Source organism: Eubalaena glacialis, chromosome 11 (assembly GCF_028564815.1).
Source record: "Eubalaena glacialis isolate mEubGla1 chromosome 11, mEubGla1.1.hap2.+ XY, whole genome shotgun sequence".
Classification (NCBI taxonomy): Eukaryota; Metazoa; Chordata; class Mammalia; order Artiodactyla; family Balaenidae; genus Eubalaena; species Eubalaena glacialis.
In genome coordinates, this window is record NC_083726.1 from 94,792,900 (window position 1) to 94,807,892 (window position 14,993).

The window sequence follows — 14,993 nt, forward strand, 5'->3', positions numbered from 1 at the left end:
CTAGTTACATGGGACACAACCGCGAACAAAACAAAATTCCTGTCCTCCCAGGACTTATATTCTAGGTGAGGGAGATACACTAACATCAAATAAATAATAATTCACACTCACATTTCATTATTTTGTCATGGAGAAGGATCCTTCTGTTCTGCTAGTGTTTCCCAAGCCACATTTGAAAAATCACTAAGGAGGGGACATGATGGTAAATATCCAGCAAATTTATTTCTAGATGCTTTATTTCTATTATTATTTCTAGATAATAATACTAAAGTATTATTATCCTCTTATCTCTGGGTCTGAAGAAATGCATTACTTCCTCTATGGGAATAGTAAGACCCACAAATTTCAAAGACGTGTCTTTATTTACATCAGAAAGAAATAGAGTCTGAAGAAATGTCTGTCATCAATTCTACAAAACAAAAGCAAAAAACTCTGAATATACATCATTTTGGGGTTTCCTAGACATCAGCTGCTGCCTTCTTTGTCTTATATTAATGTTTATCTGTATTTCGGGTAAGCTCACTAAACATGTAGAATTGGTTTCTTTTCTTGCTTTTCACCATGAAATATTTTATTTATTTTGACTAGGACACTGCCAACAATAATTAATATAGAATATTTTTGTAAAATACAGATTTCAGAGAAGATGACCTACTTAACATACAGTTTATTTTCATTAGTTTTTAGTCATTCAGAAAATACTGATGTACATTCTTACATTGACATCAGAAGCAGTTCAGATTTATACTTTGCTAAAGTTTGCATGAAACAATGTAAAATGGCAGGTATTTTCCCTTAAAATGATAAATTCTTAATAAAATACTAATATATATAGCTTCTAAGTATTAAGGTAGGAGAAAGTGTGACCTGTTTTAGTTGAAGAAATGAAACTAAAGAATAAATATGACAAATAATTGTAGGGAAAAGCTTGCTTTAGAAGGTAATTTTGTTCATCTACTCATGAAAATACACTTATAAACTAATTTTATAAACTAATATATTTATTATATAGCATAATTACGTAAACCTTCTAATAAACTTTTTTTTATTTGAATGGGATTTTAGTATAGAAGTCTTTTTATTTACTTTTTAAAATTTTTATTGGAGTATAGTTGATCTACAGTGTGTGTTACTTTCTGCTGTACGGCAAAGTGAATCAGTTCTATGTGTACACATATTCACTCTTTTTTAGATTCTTTTCCCATATAGGTCATTACAGAGTATTGAGTAGAGTTCCCTGTTGCTATACAGTAGGCCCTTATTAGTTATCTACTTTATATACAGTAGTGTGTGTATGTCAATCCCAATCTCCCAATTTATCCCTCCCCCCTCATTCCTCTCTGATAACCATAAGATTGTTTTCTACATCTGTAACTCTATTTCTGTTTTGTAAATAAGTTCATTTGTACCATTTTTTTTAGATTCCACATGTAAGTGATATCACACGATATTAGTCCTTCTCTGTCTGACTTACTTCACTCAGTATCACAATCTTTAGGTCCATCCTTGTTGCTGCAAATGGCATTATTTCTTTCTTAATGGCTGAGTAATATTCCATTGTATATCTGTACCACATCTTCTTTATCCATTCCTTTGTCGATAGACATTTAGGTTGCTTCCATGTCCTGGCTATTGTAAATAGTGAGTACAGAAATCTTTTTAAAAGAGCAAAGTGAGCTCAGAAATTGGAAGCCATGAGTGATAAGTAACCAGTTTTCTTTTAATTAAATGGAATACTTTTTATATGTCTGATCCCAATTTCAATTTTTTTTGAAAAATTGATTCAGTAAACTACTGTTATTAAGAGTATTTAATAAATGTTTACATTTTTCTTATAGGTTTTTAAAGGAAAAAACTTCTTTTAAAAAAGTTGCTTCTTTTATGTTTAATTTTAGATTACAAAAAAGGGGATTTCCTGTCAAGAATATAAGTTGGTCATGGTGATAAAACATATTAAGGACCAGGATTCTGTTAGCAGGATTGGACTCTCCTAGAGGGCTGGTTAAACCAGGTTGCTGGGACTCACCCCCAGAGTTTCTGGTCCTGAAGGTGAGGTGGGACCTAAGAAACTACATTTCTCATGAGTTCTCAGGTGATGCTGATGTCGCTGGCCCTGGACCACATTCTGAGAACCTTTGTATTAGCATGAATATTAGCCATCAGTAGGAAAGCTAGATTCTTCATCACAACAATTTGTAATGCTTCCTGTCACAACCATAGTACCTAGAAAACTTACTACTTTCAATCATTTAAAAATGCATTGTTTCTTGCCTTTTTCCCCCCTCTCCTTCTTTGCCCTGCTTCAGGGGTTGAGCTATCATATTTATTATAATCATTAAAGGTCTTTTATTGATTTTACTATAATTTCAGACAGACCCTCATGAATAGGAGTCTAGATCATCTGGAAATTAGGAGTTTTAAAAATTTTTGCAAATTTCTTGTCATTTTGCATGTATCTTTATCTTAGTTTGGCCACCATTGTAAAATGGAAATAATAAGCTGATCTCTAAGAACCATAAAGAATTTATTTTAGATATTAGTTACGTAAAAGCTATGTTTTTTAAACTCCTTGGATAACGATGCTCTAACGTAGGGTAATGCTGGCTTTCCAGGATCCCTCTTTCAGTCCTGCAGGGGGAGGGAAGGGACCGGTTCCTTACTTCCCTGTGGTTGCATATATGTGGCAGGGATGAGAGAAAACAGTCTTGAGATCTCACGCTTTCCTTCGGGTCTGGGGTCCTTTGGGCTGGTGGTTTATGAATCCTCCACAGCTGCCTGGCAAGGTGCTCAGGAGTTTGCCCCATCTCTTTCCCAGGGTGCCAAACCGTATTTCTCAGAATGAACACCCCCTCTGTTCTCTCTTCTGTCCATTGCCAGCTTCCCGGTTGGTCACGCTTTCTTTGGGGCTTTCTCTTTGGATTCTCAAGAGCCTATTTGGAAATCCAGAAAAATGAATATTGCCTTTTTTCTCTCTCATTCTGGTTAAAGTCCAAATTCTGCTCAAGATAATATGGATAACTGTATTTGACTAAGGAACAGGGAAGCCTGAGAAAGAGAAAAAGGGATTTTTTAACTGACTTTTTAAGAAAGACTGAGATTCGTTACTTTTCCCAACTAACCCATTCCATTACACTGGTTGGTAGTGAATCAGCACTTTCCTCTGCTTCCCATAGCCCATCTATAATACTCTTCCCACTCCCTCTCATCCTCATCTGACCCCTCCTCCAACTCTCTAATATTATCACCTCCCTTCTTTGGGAAAGACCACCATTTCCTCCTTGGGAAAGGAGCCCTTCACTACTTAACCTCAGACATGAGGTGAATATTACTGGGGGTTTCCTGCAGCCTGAATTCTGCTACCTGAAGTGGGAAGAGGGTGCTCCTGTCTACTGGGGGGCCTGAAGCTGATTCTCCTCTAAAGTATCTTAGTGCAAACACCGCCTGCCACGGTGACTGTCTTCTTGTCGAGACCGCAGGGCTGAACTGCCTCATGTGAGTAAACCTTTTCTTCTTCTGAACATGGCTTTGACCCTACTCCTAACAGAATAATAATTCTGGCAACCACATGCTAGAAGAAGAGTTATTTCTTCTTTGATCTATTTTCTTCATAAAGGACCTCACAGTCCTGAGAGTAGCTCTGGATAGATGACACATTTCCCAAATGGATTCTCTCTAATCCCCCAATTCCTTTTCCAATAGAAGCAAAAAAGAATAGGTAAGGATCTCAGTTTATCTTGCCACAGTTAAGAGAAAAATTCCTTTATGCTTTGTATTGGCTTTTGCTATAGATTGAATGTTTATGTCTCCCCAAAATTCATATGTTGAATCCTAATGCCTAATGTGATGGTATTAGGAGGTATTAGGAGGTGGGGCCTTTGGGAGGTGATTAGGTCATGATGGTGGAGCCCTTCGGAATGGGATTAGTGCCCTTATGAAAGAGGCCTGAGAGAGATCCCTTGCCTTTTCCACCAATGAGGTTATAATGAGAAGACATCTGACTGTGAGGAAGTGAGCTCTCCTTAAACATCAAATCTGCTGGTGCTTTGATCTTGGACTTCCCAGCATCCAGAAATGTGAGAAATAAGTTTCTCTTTATAAGCCACCCAGTCTATGATATTTTTGTTATCACTGCCTGAACAGACTAAGACAGCTTCCTCGGGCTGCTGTAACAAATTACCGCAAACTTGATAGCTTAAAACAGCAGGTTTTTGTTCTCTCACAGTTTTGGGAGCTAGAAGTTCTAAATCAAAGTGTTGGCAGGGCCAAGCTCTCTCTGAACGCTCTAGGGTAGGATCCTTCCCTGCTTCGTCCTAGTTTCTGGTGGTTGCTGGCAATCCTTGGTATTCCTTGGCTTGTATCACTCCCATCTCTGCTGTCATCAGTTGGCATTCTCCGTGTGTGTGTGTGTGTGTATCCAAATTTCCTTCTTCTTATAAGGACACTAGTCATTGGATTAGGGCCCACCAATATCCAGTATGACCTCATCTTGATTTCATTATACCTGCAAAGACCTTATTTCCAAATAAGGTCAGTTTCACAGGTCCTGGGGGTTAGAACTTGAACGTATCTTTTTGGTGGACACAGTTCAACCCACAGAAGTATTCTCTATTCAAACTCCTCACATGGGCATTTAGTGTGACTCCAAATTCTAGTCCCGTCTCCTGCTATCCATCCTCTATGACTTGGTTCATGCAGATCCCTCTCTACATTAGAATGGCTTCTTCATGCCATCCTCCTTCCCCTTCATCATTTTCTCCATTCTTTAGAACCTTTATCGGATGCATTTCTTACATGATTCCTTTCCTAGTACCACCAACCAAATGTGATTCCTTGTATTTCTGCCCTTGTTTTCCCTCTTTTAATTACATTTCTGTAATTGTTTTAATTCCTCCAACTAGAAAGTAGATTGCTTAAAAGAAGAAAGTGTCTACTTCTCTCTATAATCCCACAATAGTTCTATGCTTTGCACATAACAGAATCACAAAATCAGAGAAAAATAGATGTCTTGAAAGTACAAGACTTGTGTATTTTAAGCCTTTTAGAATAGGTGAAAACCTTAGTTTATATCCTCTTTTGCTGATTTCTCTCTGCTTCAAACAAGAAGAGTGTTTGGTATAAAAGCAGTGTACCAAACCTAAGCAGATAAGGCAATTATTCTGACTTCAGGCTGTGGCTCACTTCGTGATCTTTGGAAAGCTGGTAGCCGTGTGAGTTTTACCAATTAATAAAAGTGGAGCTTACATGAAAAAGTTCACGGATGAGAGGTGCCAAAGAATAATTATTGTTGAATAATGTTCAAGTGCCATTGCTTGGTTTTTTTACTCCAACCTTACTTGGACCCAAACTGAAATGAACACTAAAATCCTAATGATAAGAAGACAAATGTGTAATGGTTTAATAAGGGATGCTGCTAAAAATGAAAAGCCTAAGTCTGTCATCTTTATTCCCCAGTCTTGGATTTTAAAAACTGCACAATGTTAGTCAAAGACCCTGCTGTAGGTTATATGTGTTTATGTATAAGGTTTGTACTTACAAGTAGGTGTATATACATATACATATGTTAATTTCTATTCAGTGTTGTATATGTATTTAACTAAATTACAAATATGTCATAATTAATAATGAGGTGCATGATTTTCACTTTTCTTTTCAACATATAGTGAAAGAATCGCTAGCCCTTCTTGGTAGTCCTTTGCTTCATAGGGATGTCTTGATTCTTTTATAAGGCTGACTATCCACCAAAGCTTTTGATCCCTTCCTCACTTATATATATGCTTATATCTGCCCATGATTACATTGCATTTTGTTTTAAAATTTTTCTGTTATGATAGACAACAAATTATCTCAGGGCTAGTTTTTCTGTTTGTAATAATGAGCTAATGAGAGTTCTTTATTGGTAAAATCATTTTGGCATCCCTTACTAAGCAGGTATGACAAATGTAAACCCACATCATATATAAAACAATTGCTGCTATTTTGCCTTACAAAGATTGTTGTGGATTACAAGTTTTTCTAGAACCCAGAGATTTCCCACCTATGACATTATCCCTTTTCGCATTCAGTACTGTTGCCCATGTTCAGATTCTCATTATTACTAATATTGATTGCTGGTTGGTTTTCCAGACTATGGTGTGTTGTGACATCAGCTGATTTTGAGTACTGTGGTGAGGGTCTCTGTCAAGTACAGTTGGATATTGTAATATGGCTATCCTTGATTATTTTAATTAGCTGTTTTCCAGTTTTTCATTAGGATTTAAATTAGATTTCTTACTGTGATGGCTCTCGACAGATGTGCTATACTTGTCCAGAAACTTATCAAGTGTTTTCATCTTTGGTTTCCAAAGAATGTAATACTAAATGATGCCATTGCATCTTTGGGTGCTGGGGTTGTTTTTCTTTTTTTATGTCATATAAAAAGGTACATGGCAGGTATAGCGGACAAAATGTGGCCGGAGTGAAGACCCCGTCTCTAAGGAAAAACTGATATCTCTGGTTGGCAGTGTGTCCATTCTACATGATATTTTTTATAGAATTGCATAAATAGGGGACTAAATCTTTCTTTAAAAAACAATTGGGCATATGTTAATTGGTCTCTGAGAATTTGTACTGTGCTTTTTAGTAAACTATAAATTTGGACCAAGAGAGCTCTATACTGATACCAGTCATTTTCACACATTTCAGAATCAGTGAGATACTCTACTTTTTTTGTATTTTGTCTGTATAATAGGAATGCTATCCTTGCTTCATAAAGCATTCAATTCAATTCAGCATTTTTTGAGTATCTAGTCCCTTCCTCTCCAAATAGTTTACAATCTAGCAGAAGGGATATAAGTACATGAATAACTATGAGACAAGAAAAAATATTAAAATATTTTATTTCTGAAAACACTGGGAATTCTATCATCATCTGATATCTAATCAGATTTATCTGGCCTTTCTCTTTTATCGAGGAGAAAACAGAGATAATTTACTGAGATTTATGGGTCCTTGCTCACTTAAGTGCATAATGAATGTCATTAATTAACCCATTTCTTTACTGATTCAACAAATATTTATTTTTGTCTATTTGATGTACCAAGTTCTGTTTTTGACTCTGAGAATGTAGAGGTGAGTAAGACCAGGTGCTTTTTCTCAAGCATGTCACAGCCTGTTGGAGAGAAATAATAGTTACTAAGATACAGTATGAGAAATTATGCTATCTAGATATGTACAGGGCACTATCTGAACACAGAACAAGGAAAAAGAAACTAGGTGACTATAGTCTGGAAAGGCCATCAGTTACAAAGAATATAAAAGACATCCAGGTAGAAAAAAATGGTACAATTACTTCTGTTTTGTTTATTTTAAAAAATTATATATTTCAAATTTTCCAAGATTTGTATAGATTACTTACATAATCATGAATGAAAATATTATTTTAAATGTTTGAACATGTGAAGGGAGGCCTAGGCATTTTTTAAAGTGCCTTTTAGAGTGCCCCTTATCTGCAATCAACCAAGACAAATGTAGGATCATTTCATTAAGACTGAAGGAAAGAGAGAGGCCCTATCATGTTTCTGTTGAGCAGGATGAAATGAAAATTATTTGTATAGGTTTGTACTATTAATTATATCACATAAAATAGCATTAGATTTAGGTTTCTTAAAATAATTATAGCAATTTTGACACTATAAAGTGACTATAAAGAAGTAAAAGCTTTTTTTTTACAAATGAACTTATTTACAAAACAAAGATAGACTCACAGACATAGAAAACAAACTTATGGTTACCAAAGGGGATGGTGGGGGGGGGGGGCGGGTGGAGATAAATGAGGAGATTGGGATTAACAGATACACACTACGATATATAAAACAGATAAACAACAGGGACCTACTGCATAGCACAGGGAACTCTACTCAGTATCTTGTAATAACTTACGATGGAAAAGAATCTGAAAAAGAATATATATATATATACACATATAATATATACACACACATATTAACAGTCTCTTTGTTGTACACTTGAAACTAACACAACATTGTAAATTAACTATACATCAGTTGAAAAAGAAAAAAGAAGAAAAAAGAAATAAAAGTTTTAATAAATGAATTTAAAAGAAATTATTCAAATTAATGTTTCACCTTGGGAAGCTCTCCATAATTTAAGATTTAAAGACTTACATTCAGTCGATTAAACAAATATGTATTGAGCATCTAATATGTACCAGACACTGTTCTAAGCCTTGGAACAGTGAACAGCAGTGAGCAAACCAGATGAACAAACCAGATGAAAACCCATGTCCTCTAAGAGCATACGCTTACTTTCTTCAGGGGGAGATAACTAATAGATCAATGATAAAATATGGTATGTTGTAGTGTGTGCCATGGAGAAAAATAAAGCAGGAAATGGAGTTAGATGTTTTGGGGGAGGTGAGGGAGTTGGTCTCTGAAAGCATGGTTATTGCTAAGACAATATTTGGAAGGAGTCCTGAAGTAGGGTTAGGGAGCAAGCCATGTGGGGATCCAGAGGAAGAGAATCCAGGCCAAGGGAACCGCAACTGCGAAATCCCTGAGATGGGAACGTGAATCTCGGGTTGAAGGAACAGGCAGGAGCCCAGTGGGGCTGGGACTGTGGGGAGGGTAGCAGGAGAGGAGTCCAGAAAGGGAGCGGGGCCAGATTCTGTCATCCTTCTTGGCCACGGTGAGGATGGGGCTCAGGCTCTAAATGAGGTGACAGCCGCCCGAGGGTTTGGGGCAGAAAACAGGCATCATCTGATCAAAAAGATGATGCCAGCTCCTGGGTTAAGGCGACTCCGGAAGACAAGGGTGGAGCCAGGAGACCAGGTACGAGGCTATTGCGGAATTCCAGGTGAGAGGAGATGGTGACTGGGACCAGGGTGGTGTGGAGGTGTGAGAAGCAATGAGATGATAGACACTCCTGAAACCTGGTCCTTGCTGATCACTGCTCCCTGCACTCTGTCGGTAAGCTCCATTCCGAGTATCTCACTCTGACTAGCCCTCCCTAACTAGCCCTTCCTTCTCCCACCTAACTCCCAACACATTTTAAAACCACGTTAGAAGCTACAATTCGTTGATCCTGTCACCTTTTCATTGTCCCTCCTGACTTCATTTCCTTCCTTATTCAGCTTGGATTCCATGGTCCCATATACATTCCTCGCATAGACTCTTAAATTCCACCTCTCTCTTTTTTGTACGTTGTTGACCTCACCCAGCAAAACCACAACCTCATTAATTACAACTCTGCTTACTCCATGTCTGGACCCTGACAGATGAACATCAAGGGAGAAAAACACAAAGATGCTTATTGCCCTCACTTTGACCATAGCAGAAGGGGGACCCTTGGGGTTTCCTGACAATCCCATTTTCCAAGTCCATTCACTTTCCCTAGCAGACTGTCCCATACCTTCTCTTCCTCAAATTTCCAAACCTCTCTCATCCTCCTTGTCAGCTTTTTACTCCACTGAGAAAATAAAAGTAACCAGAAAATGGCTACTCTGTGTATCCACCACAACTGCCCACCCGTATTCTCTGCTGTCACTGTGGCTGAACTTATTTCTATCTGAGGCAAGTTCTTCCATTTATATACTAGATCATTCCATTCTCACCTAGTCAAGACATTGCTTTAGCAAATTTTCCATCTCTCTCAAACAAACAAGACGTTATAATTGCCATCTTAAAAAAAAATCCTCCCTTTTACCCTGTCCCTTTCTCTAGCTACCACTCTATTTCTTGGCTCCCCCCTTAGAGCAACACTTTTCAGGATCTGCCTACACTCATCGTTTGTACTTCTCCTCCTCTCATTCTTACTTAAACTCACTACAGCTAGGCGTTGGTGCCCACCACTGCCTGACCTGCTGTTGTCAAGGTTACCATGACTTCCAAGTTGGTAAACAAGTGACCACTTCCCACTCCTCATCTGATTTGATGCAGATGATCACTGCCTCCATTTTTTAAAGTTCTTTCTTCACCTGGCTGCCAGGACACCTGATTTCACTGGTTTTGCTCCTACTTCACTGGCCCAACTTTCCCAGTCTGCTTTGCTGATGCCTCTCATCTTTCTAGCCTCTGTCAGAGTTCCTTAGATCTCCTTTCTCTGTCTAAGCTTACTTTAGGTGATCTCACTAAGGTTCATGGTTTCAAATATCAGTTATATACTGATGACCCCTGACATTTAGCTCCAGCCCCAGCCTCTGCCCAGAACTCCTGACAAACGTCAACAGCCTGCTCGCCTTCTCCCTTCGGATGATGTGTAAAGCTTCATGTGTCTAAAACCAAAGTCCAGATACTCACCCCCTGAATATGCTCCTCCTGCATTTTTCCTTAGTAAGTGGCATTTCTAAACTTTCAGTCGCTCAGGTCAATAATTTTGGAGGCACCCTGAACTCCTCTCTTTCTCTCATGCCCCAGATCCAGTCTGTACACAAATCATGTCAGTCCATGCTCTCAAGAACTGGCCATTTCTTAAAACATATGCTCATGTGCCTAAATGATTACCATAGTTTTATCCTTTGAAACTCATTTAGATTTTTAGAAACACCTACAAGTCACAACAAGTTTTATGACTGTGGTTTGTAATAAAATCTGTATAATTCACATTTCAGTCAAAAATAAAATGTAAATATAGAACAGGAAATGGCTTTTTTTGAAAATTTTATTTATTTATTTATGGCTGTGTTGGGTCTTCGTTTCTGTGCGAGAGCTCTCTCTAGTTGCGGCGAGTGGGGGCCACTCTTCATCGCGGTGCGCGGGCCTCTCACTATCGCGGCCTCTCTTGCTGCAGAGCACAGGCTCCAGACGCGCAGGCTCAGTAGTTGTGGCTCACGGGCCCAGTTGCTCCGTGGCATGTAGGATCTTCCCAGACCAGGGCTCGAACCCGTGTGCCCTGCATTGGCAGGCAGATTCTCAACCACTGCGCCACCAGGGAAGCCCCGGAAATGGCTTTCTTGAGTGATTTATAAATATCCCTGGAAGCCAATTCTAAAATAATCGTTTCAAAAATGAGCAACATCAATGGAATTAATAACTTATCAAATTATCACTAACAAGGATGCTGTTTATTTAGTTTTAGTTTTATAGGCTCTGGATTATTGTTTAAAATTTATCTCCATTCTTTATACTTAAAATTAGCAGTAACATTTCATGAGTAATACAAAGACTTATTTATTGCTCTTTAATGTTGATAAGAGTATTGACTCTGGAACCACACTGCTTGCGTTCAGTACTGGCTCTATTATTAGCTGGAAAGCTACATTCTCACAGACAATTTCCTTAAATGCTCTGTGCCTCAGTTTTTCTATCTGTAAAATGAGGATAAGAGTGCTTACCCCAGGATTTCTTACTAGGATCAAATGCGTTCATGTACTTAAATGTTTAGGATAGTACCTGGCACAGAGTAAGAGATAGGAATGGTACTAGGAATAAAAGAATTATATGGCAGATTCTTTGTTACTAGAAGCCCTCAGGGAACTTGAGGCTTAAAAGAAAATCTGAAAGGTTACAGACATTATGAGGTTTTAGAGATTGTTCAAGACAACCATAAAAGAGATATCTGAAGGCAATAGGTATTAGTTATCTACAAAGTGAGAGAACTGACCAACAAATGCCATAGACATTCAAGTGAGAAAGATTACTTCTATCAACACCAGGTTAAGATAATTTATGGTGAAATTTTTGTGTTTTAAATGTTCGGTTTCAATTACAATAAAACTGAGATCTGTACTCATAAAGCACCAATATTGACATATGAACATGTAGAAGCATAGGATTTTAGTACAAACTGCTAACTGTAGAGCTTTGATTAGGTGCTGTAGGAAACACAGATACCTATTTATGTGTATATAAGAAGCTGCCATTTATATTGGTACCACTACACACTGAACTATCACCGTGTTCATCAAGTTATTTATTATAAGGAGTATCAGTTATGTATCACTGTGGGCTTTTCTTCTTCCTGGCACAATTATACATTATTGAAGATGTGTATTTAGTCAACAATTAGTAATTGAATACCTACTCTGGGCAAGACACAGTCTTCTCATGCTAAGAACCTATATCGCCAAATAAAAATGTAAGATTGCTATAGTGACGTTGTTATTTATGCCTTTCAAATAGACATGCTTTCCTGAAATGGAATTAATTGCCATTAACCCCACAACTGTGAAGCTATGTATACAAGTGGACAAAGTATTTTCAAAGTTTGTCCCCAGGACAGGGGGAAAAAAAAGTCCTAACACATTTCTTCCCTCTTTTCCCCTCTAGTTGGCACGCCACAACAAACTCTTGCAGCAGATGCTCAAACCAGGATCCGATCCAGATGACGGAGATGAAGCCTTAAAGTATTATGCCAACCACACCGCACAGATCGAGGTAACCATCTATTATTTCTTGAATGGGACCAACTGTGAAAAGATATGTTTACTTTCTCTTTCAGACCATTTTCATTATTGTTTCCTAGAACAACGAAGTAGAATTGAGTGATGTAAACTGTAAAAGTATATATACCAAAAGAAGAGATGTGAGCAGTGACTTATAAGAAATTCATGTGCACATCTTTCAAAGTTGTCTTTATTTTTTGACCAGAAATATATGTAAATTCTCTTTTATAATTAATAAGGTTGTTTTGTTTGTTTGTTTTGTTTTGGTTCTGGAAGAAATCATTGCAGAGCAGTGATATTTTAGACACAGGATTATTATAGTGGATACTATCTTTCAAGAAATGGTTTCTTTTTGAAAACTATGGAAAGCTTATTAAAGTAGAGATCTCTGTGTAAGTGTTCAGAAGGGTGGGAAAAGCAGAAGGCGCTAGTAAAGTTTTCATGTTGATAGCATGAGCTTGAAATGGTTTAACAATGTCCATTTCACTTTGCAGCAATTCAGTCTCACCCCTGTAAATGAGACCTTATTGAAGGGCTGGTGGCAGTTCAGGAGGTGTGGGTCAACATGGCCTTAATCATTTTGTGTTGTGAGACCCATCTGGCTGTCATTTACTAGCTATGGTATCATTTTGACACTGGTTGGCAGAGCTAATCAGGCAGAAGTGAGCAGAGTAGTTGACGCCTGTCACTTGTAATTTGCATTCACACATTCATTCACTTTGACAGATATTTTTAGTTTTCAGCAGAGTGCATGATGGCATCACTGCTGTTAACTCTCAAGGTACATAATCATTGTACCTTCTTGTTTACTGTTGCCAAACCTTTGCAATAATGAGAATTATTACTTTGTGTCTCAAAATGAATCCCTTGTTCACGTTTATAAGCATTAATAGCTTTGGTGGTAGACTTGACTTAGTGCAGTGCACGAGCCGGACCAGCAGCAAAAACATTGCTGCCTACATCAGGTGCTTAGGAACTGGGAAGCTGGCAAAGTCAGGAAGCCGGAGAAATTGATAGGAATAAATCATCAAACCACCAAGGTTCTGCAGAAGGTCCCAGAGGCCAAAGTACAAAGCCAGTGATTAGAAGAGAATATCAGGAATGGTAGACGGAATGGGCAGGTAGAATAGCAGGTGGGCCAGAGGTAGAGGTTGGGTTAATACTTGTGTGTGAGAGACAGAGGCTGTTATTGAAGTTGGACTTTTATTGGTTCCCAGCAGTGAGGAGAGATTTAGCTGTAAATACATATATTCGGTAAATGTTTACTGAGCCTTTACTCTTTACCAATTACATACACATAGAGAAGGTCATTCTGTGTAGTAATTGTATAAACAAAGGCCAGCGAAATTTAGAGAAAATAGTAATTAACTGTGCCTGGGGAATTTCAGGATGGATTTCACAGAGAAGGTTGTCATAAAGTATATATTAAATGAATAAGTAGAGGTTTCTCTCTACTAAAGTTTGGGCATGGGATTTCAGGTAGAATTAAATGAAGGGAAGGTGAAAGAACATAGGAAGGGGAATGACTCTCTTCAAAAGATTACTGAAGTTGCTGTTTGGAAAAGGGATTGGAAAAGAGAATGAGGCAAAGAATGCAGGTAGATGAAATAGAAAGATAGAAAAGGGAGAAATGGTGGTACTGAAGATGACTTGATTAGAGAAAATAGACACACATATATTATAACACACACACACATATACATATGTAAAGGGCTTGATGCTTGATGTTGGATTGCACATGTAAGGTGAGGGAAATATTGGGGAAAAGGATGCCCCTGGGGCTTCTGGTTTGAATAAATGGACAGAAATTGGTGTTACGCATGGGGGTCCTAGCTTTGGCAGATAAAATGTACGGGAAGATCATTTGTTGATTCTTGGATACATTGAATTTGAGGTGACTTTGAGGAATGCATTAAGTTGGATATAGAAGTTAAGGGTTCAAAGGAGCAGTCTGAGTTGATGATCTAAATTCTTCGCTTTGACCAATCCTCATGCTCGTTCAAAGACCAGCTCATGTGACCTATTCAGAGAGGACTCCCCTCCTTCCTTCACGCATTCATTAATTTCATCCCACTATGCTCCCACAGCAGTTTGATCGTTCTGTTAATGTGTCATGTTGGAATACTGTTAGCTTCTTCTGGGTAACTTGTCCCCTATTTGAGGCAGAAGCTAGTCTTGATCATCCTTTTATTTCCAAAACTGAACACTGTTCTTGGAGCCTAAGCATAATAATGAGTACTGTTGAAAATAATAGTTTGTTATATATTATAGACTCAAAGACCCTGGGAAATAGGAAGGACCTTGTGGGTTACCTAGTCTGTTCACCTATCCAAGGAGGAATTGCTTTATAAGGATCCTGTTTCTGCTTTAAATTCTTCCTGTGATAGTGATCTCACCACTTCAGGAGGAAACATCCAATTTGGAATAACTCCAATAATTAGAAAGTTATTTTTTGATCAAACATGCACTCTAGCCCACTTTTATGTTTGCCTACTGTTCCGAATATTTGCTACCCTGTCAACACGACAGCTTGCCTCTAACATTTGAAGAACCATTGTGATTAGTAAGCAATACAAGCTTTTATAGATAGGGAGTCATGTTGTTTTTTCACTTTGAA

At 38.0% G+C, this 14,993-nt stretch overlaps 1 protein-coding gene across 3 annotated transcripts in view; it reads left to right on the forward strand.

Moving 5' to 3' along the window:
- Positions 1-14,993, forward strand: part of ITPR2 (inositol 1,4,5-trisphosphate receptor type 2) — a 521,178-nt gene that overhangs the window by 394,418 nt on the left and 111,767 nt on the right. For all 3 annotated transcript variants that reach the window (XM_061204256.1, XM_061204257.1, XM_061204259.1), the window contains one exon: positions 12,261-12,368. In XM_061204256.1, coding sequence (XP_061060239.1) covers positions 12,261-12,368 — 108 coding nt within the window. The remainder of the gene's footprint in view (positions 1-12,260; positions 12,369-14,993) is intronic.